The 16,720-nt window shown below is 43.1% G+C and overlaps 1 protein-coding gene across 6 annotated transcripts in view; it reads right to left on the minus strand.

Moving 5' to 3' along the window:
- Positions 1-16,720, minus strand: part of LOC132403741 (semaphorin-3A-like) — a 209,164-nt gene that overhangs the window by 92,067 nt on the left and 100,377 nt on the right. For all 6 annotated transcript variants that reach the window (XM_059987387.1, XM_059987390.1, XM_059987391.1 and 3 more), the window contains one exon: positions 7,809-7,871. In XM_059987387.1, the coding sequence (XP_059843370.1) occupies positions 7,809-7,871 (63 nt within the window). The remainder of the gene's footprint in view (positions 1-7,808; positions 7,872-16,720) is intronic.

Genomic DNA, 16,720 nt, shown 5'->3' on the forward strand with positions numbered 1-16,720 from the left:
TTCGAGTGTGTCACACTAACAAAGAGATTGTGCAGAGAGTTATCCAAAAGCACCCACTTTGATCCCATATCCACTCAGCTGCCTGCCAGAATCACAATCGTACTTCCCACAGGTATCCCTAAAATCCTGTTTGCTTTCCCTGGTCACTGAGGCTACATCCACACTAGACCGGATAATTTTGAAAACGCCGGTTTCGCATAAAAACTATAGGCATCCACAATATACATTTTTAAAAGTATCTCTGTCTACATCGGCGAATCTCCTCCTACTGCGTATGCGCAGGACACCTCCACCGAAAACAAGCGACGTTTGGAGTCAAATCGTGCCGTGAAAGACTAGAACCCTGCAGGTTACAGACTAGAAAAACTTAAACGACGGGCAGCTGTTGGCTCTCGCGCAGGAAGATTTAAAAGTAAAACAAAACAAATACTGAAGTGTATGGAGGCAACCGACAGGGAGTTCATGGACTTTATGACCCGGCTGATGACGAACATTGAAGAACTGACTAACTCTGTTCCATTAATAAAGCACCTTGTTAAATGTGTAAAACATGTCTGCATCAGTATTGTCTTGTATTTCCATACAATGTTACATTAGGCTGTTACACATCTATTGTCAGAGAAGTACTTGCATAAATAGGTAAACCACCTTCATACAAGCAAGGACAGAAAACAGGGCAAAGTGAGTATACTTATTTATTCTGTAAGTTATAGGTCAAAGTATTTGGTGAGTATATTTCTAACTCTTCTGGCTTCGGTCTTGTTGCTGTCTGTTCTGAAATTGTTAGGTTGCATTCAAGAAAACAATGAAATAGCACACTGCCCTCTGACAGCGTTTTCAGATTTCTTCGGTTATCCCGTCCACACTGATCTGCCCGAACAGCGTTTTCAAAAAATACCCACCCTGGAAAGCGTTTCTGAAAAGCTCCGGTTTTGGGGGGGATGAAAATGCCGTTTTAGTGTGGACGGAGGGTAAAAACGAAGAGGAAAAGCTTCGGTTACGGATTTATTCAGCTTAGTGTGGACGTAGCCTAAATTCATTTCAATAACACTGAGAACTTGGTGCATTTCGCATGAATATTCAGTGGGGATAGTTGTCTGAGTCAGTCCACTCAAAGCATTTGAATGGTTACCATCTAGTACTTTCTTCCTGAGCTGACCTTGGTTCAGGTTGAGAGTTTTTGGAGAACTTTGGCATTCAAGATGAGGTAGTAAATTGAATTAGACATTGGCTTCACAGAAGAAGCCAGAGAGTGATTGTAGATGGTTGCCTCTCAAACTGGAGGCCTGTGACTAGTGACTTGCCGCAGGGGTCGGTCCTGGGTTGGTTGTTGTTTGCCATCTATGTCAACGATTTCGATGACAATGTGTTAAACTAGATCAGCAATTTTGCAGATGACACAAAGACTGTGGTTGTAGTGGACAACGAAGAAGACAGTCAGAGCCTGCAGTGTGACCTTGTCCAGCTGGCGAAGTGGGCTGAAAAATGGCAGATGGAATTTAATGCAGACAGATGAGAGGTGCTGTGTCTTAGGACCTATCGTGGTACATCTTACAGTGTGAACGGCAGGCCACTGACGAGTGTGGTATGACAAAGGAATCTGGGAATACAGATCCATAATCCATTGAAAGTGGTGTCAAAGGGAGATAGGGTTAAAATGAAAGCTTTTGGCACATTTGCCTTCATAAATCAATGCATTAAGTGTTGGAGTTGGGATGTTATTTTGAAATTGTATAAGATATTGGTAAGGCCTAATTTAGAGTACTGTGTGCAATTCTGGTCACTTACCTACATGAAAGGTATCAATAAAATTGAAAGAGTTGCAGAACAAATTTATAAGGATGTTGTTGGGACTTGAAGGAAAGGTTGAATAAGTCAGGACTTTATTCTGTGGCATGTAGAAGATTGAGCAGAAATTTGATGGGAGATATACAAAAGTATGAGGAGTATAGATAGGGTAAATGCAAGCAGGCTTTTTCCACTGAGGTTGGGTGAAACTACAACTAGAGGTCATGGGTTAAGGGTGAAAGTTGAAATGTTTAAGGGGAACATGAGGGGGAACCTCTTCACTCAGAAGATGGCAAGAGTGCCCAACGAGCTGCAAGTGATGGACGCAGGGTCAAATTCAATATTTAAAAGAAATTTGGATAGGTACATGGATGTGAGGGGCATGGAGGGCTATGGTCTGGGTGCAGGTTGATGGGGCTAGGCAGATTAATGTTTCAGCATGGGCTAGATAGGCCAAAGGGCCTGTTTGCTGTGGTGTTCTATGACCAATGACTCTAAGTTCTCTTTGTTAGACAGAGATTCATAGAGCAGTGAGAAAAGCCCTTTGTTGCAACGTATCCACACCAAGCAAGGCACGAAACTCACTTCCCTGTGCTTGTCTCATATTCCTCTGAACTTTTCCAATCCAAGTGTGTCTGAAACATTGTACAAACCACTTCCTCTGGCAACTTGCTCCACCATCTGAATGAAAATGTTCCACCTCACATTTCATTTAAACATCTACCTCTCACTTTAATCCTGTACCCAGTGTTCAAAGTTCAAAGTAAATTTATTACCAAAGTACATATATGTCACCCTGAGATTCATTTCCTTGCGGGCATACACAGTAAATCAAAGAAACACAATAGAATCACAGAAAGATCGTACCCAACAGGACGGACAAAGAAATAATGAGCAAACATCAACAAACTGTGCAAATACAAAAAGAGAAAAAATATTAATAAATAAATAAGCAATAAATATTGAGAACTTAAGGTGACGAGTCCTTGAGAGTGAGTCCATAGGTTGTGGGAACGTTTCAGTGATGGGGCAAGTGAGGTTGAGTGAAGTTATCCCCTGTGATTCAACAGCCTGATGGTTGAGGGGAATAATTGTTCCTGAACAGCAACCCTATTTATACCGCTCTTAACTTTATAAACCTATCAGGTAAGCCCTCCTTTATCCATGGAAAACAGTTGTAGCCTATCTAACCTTTGATTATCACTCAAGTCCTTCAGTGAAAGTTGCATCCTTGCTTTCTTTAGTTTAAATCAAGATGCATAACTTATCCCTTGCTCCAAAAGGAAAGAGTTTGGACCACACGAGGTGCCTATAACCTTGCCACGAATACACTAACCCATGGAGCATGCACCCTTCTGCCATAACACATCTGTAATATAATGGGACATAATGCAATCTGAAGCATAATGTTCATACGCTTCAGCCAATATCTATGCATCAGTCAAGTGGAACAGAGGAGAACATGACCTTGATTCCTGGGTGCAAAACCATTGCAAGTGCACAGAATAAAATCAATTATCCTCACTGAACTAGTCCGAGCTTCTCTATAACTGTTCTGATGGGGAGATGTGTCCCCAGCAAGGTCAATATCCTCACTCCAAACTGAGTGTGAATTCTGTCCAACACCACAAAAAATCAAGCAGCTTATCATACTGCTGTTTGAAGTTTGTATCCTCAGACCTTGTTTGAGATTAGTATCATCTTAATTATTGGTAACACAGGGGTTATAATTTTAAAGAGATTGGGAGAAAGTACAGGAAGGACTGGGTTTTTTTTTGCACAGAGGGTGTTGGATGTGTGGAATGCCCTGCCAGGAGTGGTGGTAGTGACACACACTGTACGTTAGGGACACTTAACAAACTCATGGATAGGCACACGGATGATACAAAAACGGAGAGCTATTGGGAGAGAACGGTTAGATTGATTTTAGAGCAGGTTAAAAGGTCAGCACGACATCGTAGACCGAAGGGCATGAACTGTGCTGTGCTGTTTTCTATTCATGGCGTAAAAAAAAATCATTCTATCAATTGCCTTTTGAATCATACTGAAGCTGGAGGTGTGTGGTGTTTGGGGTAAGTTAGCATCACCTCCTCTTATTTACCCGCAAGTCATTACATCAAAGTATTGCAATATTTCAAGTGAAAAGTTTATGTAAATTCTTAATCAGTTGATGCCACATCATGTGATATAATATTCTTAAACAGGTCACTGAACTCACCAATGAGTTTCTGTCTGAAATGAAATGAAATTATACTAGTTAGTCTGTTACAAAGCTCATGAGTGAACCTATATAATTAATTAATTAACTGAGCTCATGAGTTAGAGTACTACAGTACAGAAACAGACCCTTCAGCCCATCTAGTCCATGCCAAACTCTTATTTTGCTGAGTCCCAGTGGCCTGCACCCAGACAATAGCCCTCCATACTCCATCATTCACCTATTCTAATTTCTCTTAAATTTTGAAATCAACCCTATATCCACCACTTCTGCTGGCAACCCATTCTACACTCTCAACACCCTCTGAGTGAAGAAATTCCGCCTCATGTTCCTCTTAAAGTTTTCACCTTTCACCCTTAACCCATGACTTCCAGTTGCAGTCTCACCCAATTCAGTGGAAAAGCCTGCTTGTGTTTACTCTATCTATCCCTCTCAGAATTGTGTATACCTCTATAAGATCTCTAGCTATCTGTGATGTTACTTTCAATAAATTATGGATCTGTAGAAAACTATAATCATTTATCGGACAAACATGTCAATTAGCATCAGTCACAATCTGGAAAACGGCAGCAGCTGATCAGAGGGTAGGTCCTGGGTCAGTTCAGATGTATAGAGCACAGGTACCCATGTTCTCCTGGGCCAGTTCAGGTGTACAGAGCACAGGTACCCATGTTCTCCTGGGCCAGTTCAGGTGTACAGAGCACAGGTACCCATGTTCTCCTGGGCCAGTTCAGGTGTACAGAGCACAGGTACCCATGTTCTCCTGGGCCAGTTCAGGTGTACAGAGCGCAGGTACCAATGTTCTCTTGGGCCAGATCAGATGTACTGACCACAGGTACCCATGGTCTCCTGGGCCAGATTAGATGTACTGAGCACAGGTACCCATGCTCTCCAGGGCCAGTTCAGATGTACTGAGCACAGGTACCCATGGTCTCCAGGGCCAGGTTAGATGTACTGAGCACAGGTACCCATGGTCTCCAGGGCCAGGTTAGATGTACTGAGCACAGGTACCCATGGTCTCCAGGGCCAGGTTAGATGTGCTGAGCACAGGTACCCATGGTCTCTTGGGCCAGTTCAGATGTACTGAGCATGGGTGCCCATGGTCTGCAGGGCCAGGTTAGATGTACTGAGCACAGGTACCCATGGTCTCCAGGGCCAGGTTAGATGTGCTGAGCACAGGTACCCATGGTCTCCAGGGCCAGTTCAGATGTACTGAGCATGGGTACCCATGGTCTCCAGGGCCAGTTCAGATGTACTGAGCATGGGTGCCCATGGTCTGCAGGGCCAGGTTAGATGTGCTGAGCACAGGTACCCATGGTCTCCAGGGCCAGGTTAGATGTGCTGAGCACAGGTACCCATGATCTCCAGGGCCAGGTTAGATGTGCTGAGCACAGGTACCCATGGTCTCCAGGGCCAGGTTAGATGTACTGAGCACAGGTACCCATGGTCTCCAGGGCCAGGTTAGATGTGCTGAGCACAGGTACCCATGGTCTCCAGGGCCAGGTTAGATGTGCTGAGCACAGGTACCCATGGTCTCCAGGGCCAGTTCAGATGTACCGAGCACAGGTACCCATGGTCTCCAGGGCACACAGTTTATCTGTGATGGTGCAACAGAAACATGTGCCTCAGTCCACCATATCAATGCCAGCCAAGATGCCCACCTAAGCTCATCCTGTTTGTCAGGTGTGACCTTCATCGCCTTGTGGTTGGTAATCAAGTCCGGTTACAATGATAAGTTGAAACCACAGAAAGGACTGAAAACAAAAGTAATGCAGCTAGTGGAAATCTGAGATAAACACAGATCATCATCAGGGCTAAAAAGGAAGGGGGTAGAGGTCAGACTAAGAAGGTGGAGTGAGGGGGGGGGGGTAGAGTACAGAATAGCAAATAGCAAGTGAGACCGGGAAAGGGGAAGGTGGATAGGTAGGGAGGGGTGATGATGAGTGAGGCTAGGAGAAGGGAAAGTTGGGTCGGTGGGGAGGGGTTTTGATAATTGAGACAAGGAGAGGGGGAAGTTGGGTGGGTGGGGAAGGGTGATGATGAGTGGTACCAGGAGAGGGGGAAGGTAGATGAGACGGAGGGATGAAGTAAGAAGCAGAAAGATGATAGGTAGGGTAGTGAAGAAAAAACACAAATCAAACACCTTAAGTGGTAGAGAAGTGAACAGTGTGTCTTTGATAGGATAGAGCTGAGGGGGAATGAAGGAACGTGGGTGGTGATGGTGCAGCAGACAGAGGGGCTGAAGGTTTGCTAATCCAAGCTGATTTGTGCAGAGAAGGTGGGGGAAAAGAGAGATGAGTGAAAATAAAATTGGGAGAAAGAAGACGAAAAGAAAAGGGTAAACTGTGCAGAAACCAACCTATGGAAATGCTGGAAATCTGAGAACAAAATGCCGTCCTGATCAGGGAGCAGGTAGATTTAACTTCTCATCAGTACTGGCCAGTTTTGATGGAAACTGAGAGACACGCTTTCAGAAATCACTCACATTTCAAGGATTAAGGAGCAACTTTATTCACCATATATATTTACATGTATTAGGAGTTTGCTGCGGTGTGGTGGTCAAGGTAAGACATGCAACATAAAACGAGAACAATCAACAATTATAAAGAAAAAAGTGTTATATAAAAATAAAGTTAGAGGTTAAAGTAAGGAAATGGAATAAAATGTGTTTAAGTGCATAAATACTAGCATGTCTTTACAATGCAAACAACATTATAGAAAGTGGATTAAAGTGTTTACAGTGGAGTGACTGAGGTAAAACATAGTGCGAAACTAGAACCTTTGGGCTGTAGCGCGATGGCTTCTCTCCAGTAATGACTGCACTTGCTCACCTCCACTGGCGAAGGCCAGTGAGTGTGTACTGACTTTTATCTGGGCCACACGGTGTGAAGAAGCTCCTCCTGCCATCATTCCAAATCTCAATGCAAAGACGTGTGTGCTTCAGACAACATGTCCCTCCTTTACTGGCTAGACTCCCCACCCCCCCGAGCTCGGCAAGGCCCAGCTTTTGACATGAGCAACTGCTCAGCCCAACGTGCCGTTGCCAGACGTTGAATGTCCAACTCACCATGCCCATTTATTGAGCACCTCTAGCCTCAGAACCTCCAAACTCCAAATCACCAACGCTTTTACAAGGACATTGCTGGGACTGGAGGGCCTGAGTTATAGGGAAAGGTTGATTTTAGTCCCAGGGTATTTGAGAAGATTTGATGGATATATACACAATTATGGGGGGTATAGATAGGGTTAATTCAAGCTGGCTTTTCCCATTGAGGTTGGGTGAACCTAGGACTACATTTCACAGGTTAAGGGTAAAAGGTGAAATATTTAAGGGGACCCTGAGGGAAACTTCTCCACTCAGTGGGTGGTGTAAGTCAAGAATGAGCTGCAGCTGGAAGTGGCCAATGTGGGTTTCCATTTCAACATTTCAGATAATTTTGGGTGAATACATGACGGGAGGCTAATGGCCTATTGTCCAGGTGTGGGTGGATGGGATTCAGCTGAATAACTATGTGGGTCAGACTAGATAGGCCGCAAGCTGTGCTGCTCTATGGTGCTACATGAGCAGTGCTACTACAAGCATGGTCTCACCTTCACGAGCAAACCACTGCACCCTGTAGAAATGTGAAGTCACACCAGACAATGCTAGGATCCACGCCAGGTCAGGCGGGATCTGTGGAGAGAGAAGCAGCTCGCTGTTCTGTCCACTGACCTGACTGACTCAGCCTCCACACACTTTGCCCTGGCTGCAGAGATTTTCCTCACCTCCCCTGGCACTGACCCTCAACAACAATCTTCTTACCATGACATCTTTCCCAGCCCATTTGCACTCATCTCTCCGTGCAGGTGTTGGAGGCCAGACAATCTGGAAAAAATCAACCAGAAAACAGGAACAATTAGTTTTCTTTATATAGCATTATCAAATAGCATTAAATATCTAATAGAGTCATAGAGTACAGCACAGACGCAGGCCTTTCGGCCCATCTAGTCCTTGGTAAAACCATTTAAACTGCCTACCCCCAACAACCTGCACCTGGATCATAGCCTTCCATATTCCTACAATCTATGTATCTATCTAAACTTCACTTAAACATTGCAATTGAGCTCACAGGGACCACTTTCCACTTCTTTCCAGCTCATTCCACACTCTCATGACCCTCTGAGTGAAGGATTCTCCTCAAGTTCCCCTTAAATTTTTCACCTTTCACCCTTAAGCCATGACCTCTGGTTGTAGACCCACCCAACCTCAGTGGAAAAAGCTTGCTTGCATTTACCCTTGCATTAATGCCAAAGGGTGTCCACTTCAGGTGAGGAAGGGTAATAGCAAAGGAGATGTATGGGGCAGGATTTTTACACAGAGTGGTGGGTGTCAAGAATGTGTTGCTTGAGGTGGTGATGGAGGCAGATATGTTAGAGGCTCTTAGACGGCCACACAATTTGCAAGAGGGAAAGATACTGAGTGGGTAGAATGGATTAATTGGCCATTTGATTACTTATTTAATTTGTTTGGCACAACATTGTGGGCTGAAGGGCCTGTCCCTGAGCTGAACTGTTCTCTCAAAAGATTTAATACATTGATTTTCCCAAAACTAATGTCAATGAGAATGAAGTTTCAAAACTTTCCCAGGAAGTCTGCGAGTGGAGGAGGAAGTGAGGGGGTCATTAGGTTGTGGAATCAGTTGAGTGAGATTATCTCCTGTGGTTCAAGAGCCTGATGGTTCGGGGTAATGTTCGAGTAATACAGTCTGCCAGTGTTATTCACTCTCTTCTCCATCTCTGGATATCATAAATTATACTTCAAAACTTCCCTGCTTTAGAAATACTAAGTTTGTCAGTTAAAAATGTATGACATCCAGTTGATCTATGTACACCATCTTCATACCTCATAATAGTAACTATGAATCATTGTCTTAGCATATTTTGTTAATTTCATGATATTCAAGGTTTGACTGTCCTTCACAGACTGTTCTTCATAGTGTGATCAAACAGTCTCTAGACCTCACAATCTACCTTGTTATGACCTTGCACCGTATTATCACTTGCACTTTCTCTATTTGCTGCACTTTATTATGCATTCTGTTATTGTTTTACCCTGCTCTGCCTCAATGCACTGTGTAGTGACTTGATCTGTAAGAACAGTATGCAAAACAAGCTTTCCACTCTATCTCGGTACACAGAACAATAATGTTCCAATTCCAACTTCGTTTCTGTAACGCAAGGAGCCCATCAGTAACATATATGGCATTCTCTCACTCTAATCCTGAATTTAGTTACTCCACTGTTGCTGGTCACTGTGACCCCAGGTCCAAAACTTCCTCTAGAAATCTCTCTGTCTCACTTTCCTTCTCTAAGTTGCTCCTTGGAACGTTCTTCTTTGAGCTCTTCCACCGACTCCTGAAGTAGCTCAGCATCTAATTAGTTTGACAACACTCGCGTGAAGTACCTTCAGATGTTTTGGTATGTTAAAAGTGCTTCAGTCCTTTTGCCAACATAAAACACTGGAGCAGAATTCGGCAATTCAGCTCATTGAATCTGCTTCGTCATTCAATCATGGCTGATTTATTATCCATCTCAACACCATTCTTTGGCTTCTCCCCATAACTTTTGATGTCCCGACTAATCAAGAACCTATCAACTTCTGCATGAAATACAGTCGGCCCTCTTTATCCCCGGGGGATTGGTTCCAAGACCACCCCCCCCCCCACTGCGGATACCAAAAAACGTGGATGCTCATGTCCCTTATTTAACCAGTGTCAGTGCAGTGGTCTTTAGGACCCAGCAGAACCCCAGACTTTATTTAACATGGCTCAGTGCGGTGGACATAAGGACCCGGTGGGAGCAGCTCCGAATCTGCAGTGTTTCTGTTCATGAAAATAATCACGATCGAAAATAAAGTGGAAGTAATAAAGCGATCGGAAATCGGTCATTGGAAAAGTGTTAGGCTATAGTTGGTCAATGATCGCAACAATTTTAATGGAGAATGTGAAAGGCCCTGCCCCAATGAAAGCTACAAGCAACGCAGTGGTTTAATTATTGAAATACGTATGTTTCTTAAGTGTTTTATGTGCATAGGAAGGTAAGATATATACTATACACTAAGAAAAACGTTTGACTAACTGACACTAAATAATACCGAATGTACCTGTTCCGACTTCAAATCCAACTTAAAGACGGACTCAGGAATGGAACTCACTCATAACCCGGGGACCGCCTGTACTTTTAAGTCATTTCTAGATTACTTATAATACCTAATACAATGTAAATGCTATGTAAATAGTTGTTATACTGTATTGTTTAGAGAATAACGACAAGAAAAAAATAGTGTGTACATGCTCAAACAACGAGTGCTGGAGAGAGACCATCCGAATTTTCCCGATCCATGGCTGGTTGAATCTGCGGATAAGGAGGGCCGACTGTGTACCCAGTGATCTGGCTTCCACTGCCATCTGTGGCAAAGAATTCTACAGATCGCCATCTCCTGGCTACAGAGATTTCTGCTCAGCTCTAAAGTGCGGCTCTTCTATTCTGAGGCTGTGCCTTCCAGTTCTAGACATTCCCCACTACTGAAAGCATCTTTTCCACATCCACTCTATCTAGGTCTTTCTGTATTTGATAGGTTCCAATGAGATCCAACCTCATTTTCCTAAATTCCGGCGAGTGCAGGCCCAGAGCCATCAAACGCTCCTCATATCCTATTCTTTAGATTTATTATTCTAGTTTGGCTTTTATTGATAGTCGTAAGGAATAATTAACACCATAAACTGTGAGGGACTTTAATGCTAATTAAATAATGTTGTTCAAAAATGCCAGGAGACACCTTGCAACAAGTTGAATCATTAATGTGTTACACTTCATACTCTTACGTCTTTAAACCATGATAAATGCTTCTTAAAATGACTTTAATTGCTGCCAAATTTGATTTCAAAACATTAGTTTTACCATTATCACTTCAGCAAACTGAACAAACAAATGCAAAGTTTGCATTTTTAATGTGGAAATTATAATTTTCAGGCTTTTCACATCACATCACCTAGCCAAATTTACTCAGACGCATACAGATTTCCATGATTTATTCACGGACAATCAATCTCCATAATATATTAATGTCAGCGTTAATGGCACGGTTTCTTTGAGATGTCAGCACCACCTGTGCTGGCTAACCTTTCCCTCGCTACATGCCTCACCTCCTGCGCTGACACACATACACATGCACACTCTCGGGCCCTCCTGTACAGCTTCCTGGTGATGGCTGATAAGGGATTCCCTGTGGAGACACCAGCTTCCCGCAGGAACCCTGGAAACTCTGCGGCTCTGGGATCGACCTGGAGCTGGAGCAGGTTCTGCGTTCTGGTCTGACAGGGAGAGGTAAGCTCCAATCAATTATATCCTTTTGAATTAATTGAATGAGCTCATACATTTTTAAGTGCCTGCCAGGGTTTTTAAGTGAGGCAATTAACTTTACAGCAGTACGCCACAGTACAGCCTCTTCGGCCCACAATGCTGTGCTGACCTATATAAACCAACTCTATGATTAATCTATCCCTTCCCTCTCACATAGGCCTCCGTTTTTCTTTCATTCATGTGCCTAGGCTCGTATAGGTCCATAGTGTACCATCGTTGAAGGGTCAAAGAGCCTATACTGTGCTGTAGTAATCTTTGTTCTATGTATTAGTTTTTACCATTGCCCCACCCCCAGCAGCATGTTCCAGGCACCCCCAGTCTCTGTGTAGAAAGCCTACCTCTGATATCCTTCCTATAATTAAAAATGCTCCAAACGCTTAAGATTAGCCTCCCTCGTATTATCCACTTCCACCCTGACAAAATGTCTCTGAATGCCCACTCAATCTACTCCTCATATCATCCTGTACACTTCTCATTCTCCTTCACTCCAAAGGCATAGCTTGCACTCATATCTTCATCATAAGGCATGTCCCCCAAAATAACATGAAATGTGAATGGGCAGGAACGTGACTCCAGGGTCAAACAGATGTTGAAGGACAGCATGGACAACACCTGCTCCATTTTCCTGTGTCCTTTTTCCATAAGCAATGCTAGAAATGTTCACAATTCTCAAACTGTTGGCATCTGCCAAAATGTCCCAGTGGGTGGGTTCGGCTCAGGCCCAACTCCTTCATACCAATGACAGTCAGAAGGCTCTCACTGTCTAGGCCTTACTAGCCAAGTTAATGTCATTGTCTGTCAGGAAGTCGTTCCTACAAGGTGTGCTCCTGGGATTGGGATGCAGCCTGTAAAGGGTGTGTGAGAAAGTCAGGCTCAGCAAACCCTAGGCCCAAGATTTCATGAACACTCTTGACAGAGTAATTCAGTATAAAAGCTAGAGGTGTGTATGTCATGGAGAATCACAGCACAGAAGCCTGTAGAATCATAATCAATCATAGAGTATATAGGGTGTAGTCATATCGAGTTGTATAGTCATATAGCATGGATAAAGGCCCTTTGGCCCCTCACATTCATGCTGCCCAAGATGTTCACCTAACCTAGTTCCATATCCCTCTAAACCTTTCCATGCAATAATTACTGGTCCATTCCAGGTATCTGTTCAATGATACTACTGTACCTGCCTCAATCAGTTCCTCTGACAACTTGATCCAGATAGTCACCAATCTCTGGGTGAAGAAGTTGCCCCTCATGTCCCTTATAAATCATTCCCCTTTCTTCTTAAACCAACACCCCATGCTGTTATAGTGGCCAATATATGTTAACTGAGATACTTTTTCTAATCCATTCACTGAGATCACTGGAGATAAACTACATGGCTCATTGAGAGAGAACTCCAAAATGCAACATACAGATAATTCTCAGTGTTTATTTTGAATTGGTTGGGTAGTCAGGAATGTAAAGTTATCACTGCCGGTGGTTGAGTGATTGAGATCAGTTAAGAGCTTTTAGATTGTGCTAAGTGTGGCTCGTTCTCCCGTGGAGCTTACAGGTCTGCGTGTGGGCTGTCTTCCACTCAGCCCAAGGAACTACTGCGGGTTTCGGGTTGTATCAATTCATCCAGGGAGAGCAATGGGAATTGGAAGTTTCTTAAATTAAGCAGAAAATATTGCAAATAATCGACCATTTTTGGAGGACGAAACAGAGTTAACACTGAGAATGTTCGCACCTTTAATCAGAACCAGTGTCTGCTCTCAGAGGGGGTGGACAGGTGTAAGAACATTGCAAACTACCAGCTGGCCAGAGAAAGTCTCATGCTGGCTGTAGGGTAAAATGATTGCAGGGAATCCTACATTAAGTGTCTGTATTGGAGACGTGGGCCACTGTGTCGGAGATGTGGGATGTTCTTCTGAAGACACAAGTTCAAATTGCACTAGAAAAAATAATTACTCATAGAGCCAGGGAATATTACAGCACAGAAAAGGCCCTTTGGCCCATCTAGTCCATGCGAAATTATTATTTTGCCTAGTCCCATTGAACTGTACCTAGACCATAGCCCTCCACAACCCTCGCATGTTTGTACTTATCCAAATTTTCTTAAAATGTTGAAACTGAACCCGCATTCACCATTTCTGCTGGCAGCTTGTTCCACACGTTCACCACCCTCAGAGTGAAGAAGTTCTGCATTAGATTTCTCTTAAATATTTCTCCTTTCACCATTAGCCTATTAAATCAATCTGGAACTTAAAATACCCAATGGATGTTGATAGGAAGGTATCTGGGTTGTACATTGGGAGAAAGTTTTCCATCTCTTTACATTCTGAGCTCTGTACCTGCAGTCCCTCAGAGTGGTGGGATAGCCACTATTGGATTAAGGCACAAAATTGTTTTTTTTCATGTATTTTCTTGTAGCTTAACTTCTCTATGTCTGTTTGTGTTTTTATATAATCACCTATAAACACGTAATAGTTCAGTGAATATTCCAGTAACTGTAAAATTGTTGCTTCTGCATTTTTGTAGAAGCCTCTTGGGTTTTCTGCAGCCAGTGCAAATCAAACCTGGTTATTTCACAAGTTTAATTGTTATCACTGGGTTGTTGTTATCATTCCAGTCAGTCCTAGATTTTGTATGCCTTCTTTTTCTCTCTCCTTTTCTTTGTTGTTTGTTCTTGTAACATTTAACAAAACACCTGAAAGCACCAACGTTTACAGTATGCTTCATTCTTGACTTCCGAAGAATCTCTGGATCAATATCACCAGGTCCAACACCACACACTGAAATGGCATGACCCAATGAATGGCCCAGCTTGAGGATGGACAACAGATTTTGTGCCGTGCCAGCTGTGTCCACATCCTGTCAATGAACAAGGCATGGCAGAGCAGATCCCAAGGTCAAGGTGCCTAACATAGAGTCCCATTCACATGCTCCACTGCACCAGAGTTACAGGTCCTGAGGCCAGGATGCTGTGTCAACCTTTTAAACTATTCTAAAATCAATCTAACCCTTCCCTCCTCCATAGCCCTCCATTTTTCTATCATCCATGTGCTTATCTAATGCTCAGAATGTACCTTCCTCAATTACAACCCTCCTAGTAGGGCAATCCATGCATCCACCAGTCCCTCCATAGAGAATCTACCTCTGACATCACCCCTATACTTCCCTCTAATTATTGTAAAATTATGCCCCCTTGTATTAGCCATTTCTACGCTGAGAAAAAAAGGTCCACTCTATCTATACTTGTTATCATCCTGTACACTTCCACCAAATCACGTCTCATTCTCCTTCACTCCAAAGAGAAAATCCCTAACTCACTCACTCTATCCTAAATTCTGAATTCTATTCAGAATTCTTTAATTGCTAAAAATTATATTTGGATTTAGTGAATTAGTTCAGTGCAGGCTGATACCACATGCAGAGATGGAATCGTTCCAGTGATGTCTTAAGAGCTAAGAAGGCATTATGTTATAATGGCAGAATATTATGGGATTTTATTATGTGAAAGGTACATCTTTCTTGAATAACAGCCTGGATTAATGGTAAATTGGGTATAAATTGCACCAATTAAATTATTATAACATCACAAACTCCAAAATATTAACTGGACTGCATCAGACAGGAATAATTGGTTCTTTTGAGAATGGAGGCTGAGGCTGAGCAGTCTACTTCCTGCATCAGTCTACTTGTGAAACTGTGGGATTAATATTCAGGGGACTCTCACAACCCCAGTTCTCGGTGTGTCTTCATGGAGAAATTACAGTATTGTCCTTGATGGGAAGCACTATGGCACAGAAACATGTTCTTCAGCCCATCTACTCTGTGCTGACCTGGTCTTCTGCCTCATCCCATCTACTTGCACGCCCCTCTGCTTCTCATTCATGCACCTATCAAAACTTCTCTTAAACGTTGCAATTGAATCCACTGCTACCACTTCCACAAGCAGCTTGTTCCACACTTGCATCACCCTCTGAGTGAAGAACCTCTCTTTCATGTTCCCCTTAAAGATTTCATTTTTTACCCTAAACCCTTTAGATCTAGTGAGGGGGGAATCTCATTGAAACCTATTGAATTTTGAAAGGCCTAGATAGAGAGGATGTTTCCTATAGCTGGGGAGTCTCGGACCAGACGGCACAGCCTCAGAACAGAGGGACGTCCATCTAGAACAGAGATAAGGAGATAGTTCTTCATCTGGAGGGTGGTGAATCTGTGCAATTCATTCTCACAGACAGCTATGAGGGCCATGTCATTGGGTATATTTAAAACAGAGGTTTAAAACAGAGGCATCAAACTATGAGGAGAAGGCATGATACAGGGGTTGAGAGGGATAATATATCAGCCATGATAAAATGGTGGAGAAGACAGAATGAGTCAAATGGCCTAATTGTGCTTTTATTTCTTATGGTCTTATAGTCTAGTCCCCAAACTCAGCAGCACAGGGCAGTTGCATAGCCAAGGACAATAAAGACACAGCAGCAGTGGAACTCACAGAGTTAAACACTTGGCTCTTACAACAGGCAGCTGCATAGTGGTTGGTGTATGGACTAGGTGTGATTGGTTAGTGCTGACCCGTGACTAGGTGTGGCTGGTTATTGCTGACCCTGTTTCACTCTCTATTTACAGCATGAGTGAGATTTGCTGTAATTGGATAATTGACAAGAACAAAGGTGGAGAGTGCTGCAATCTTCATTCGAGGAGTGTTTAATATGTGCATCACTGCATATCAAATAAAAATAAGCTTTGCTTAAACAAAACCTTTAGAATTACCTCTCAGAATGCAACTTGATTCCTCAAAATTCTTGGGGGAAACAAGAATTCTTGAAGTTGAGTGAACTTGGACTTTTCTCCTTGGAGCAACGGAGAATGAGAGGTGACCTGATAGAGGTGTATAAGATGATGAGAGGCATTGATCATGTGGACAGTCAGAGGCTTTTTCCCAGGGCTGAAATGGCTAACATGAGAGGGCACAGTTTTAAGCTGTTTGGAAGTAGGTATAGAGGAGTTATCAGGGGTAAGTTTTTTACGCAGAGAGTGGTGAGTGCCTGGAATGGGCTGCTGGTGACAGTCATGGAGGTGGATACAATAGGGTCTTTTAAGAGGCTCAGAAAAATAGAGGGCTATGGGTAACCCTAGGTAATTTCTCAGGTAAGGACATGTTCGGCACAGCTTTGTGGGCTGAAGGGCTTGCATTGTGCTGTAGGTTTTCTATGTTTCAGTTTTTAGCTCAGATATGAAGTCTGACTAGATGTACGAATTGGATTATTTTCTATAGAAGATTAGATTCATTTTTATTTTGTCATGTACATCAAAACATCAAGGCAT

Source organism: Hypanus sabinus, chromosome 13 (genome assembly GCF_030144855.1).
Source record: "Hypanus sabinus isolate sHypSab1 chromosome 13, sHypSab1.hap1, whole genome shotgun sequence".
Classification (NCBI taxonomy): domain Eukaryota; kingdom Metazoa; phylum Chordata; class Chondrichthyes; order Myliobatiformes; family Dasyatidae; genus Hypanus; species Hypanus sabinus.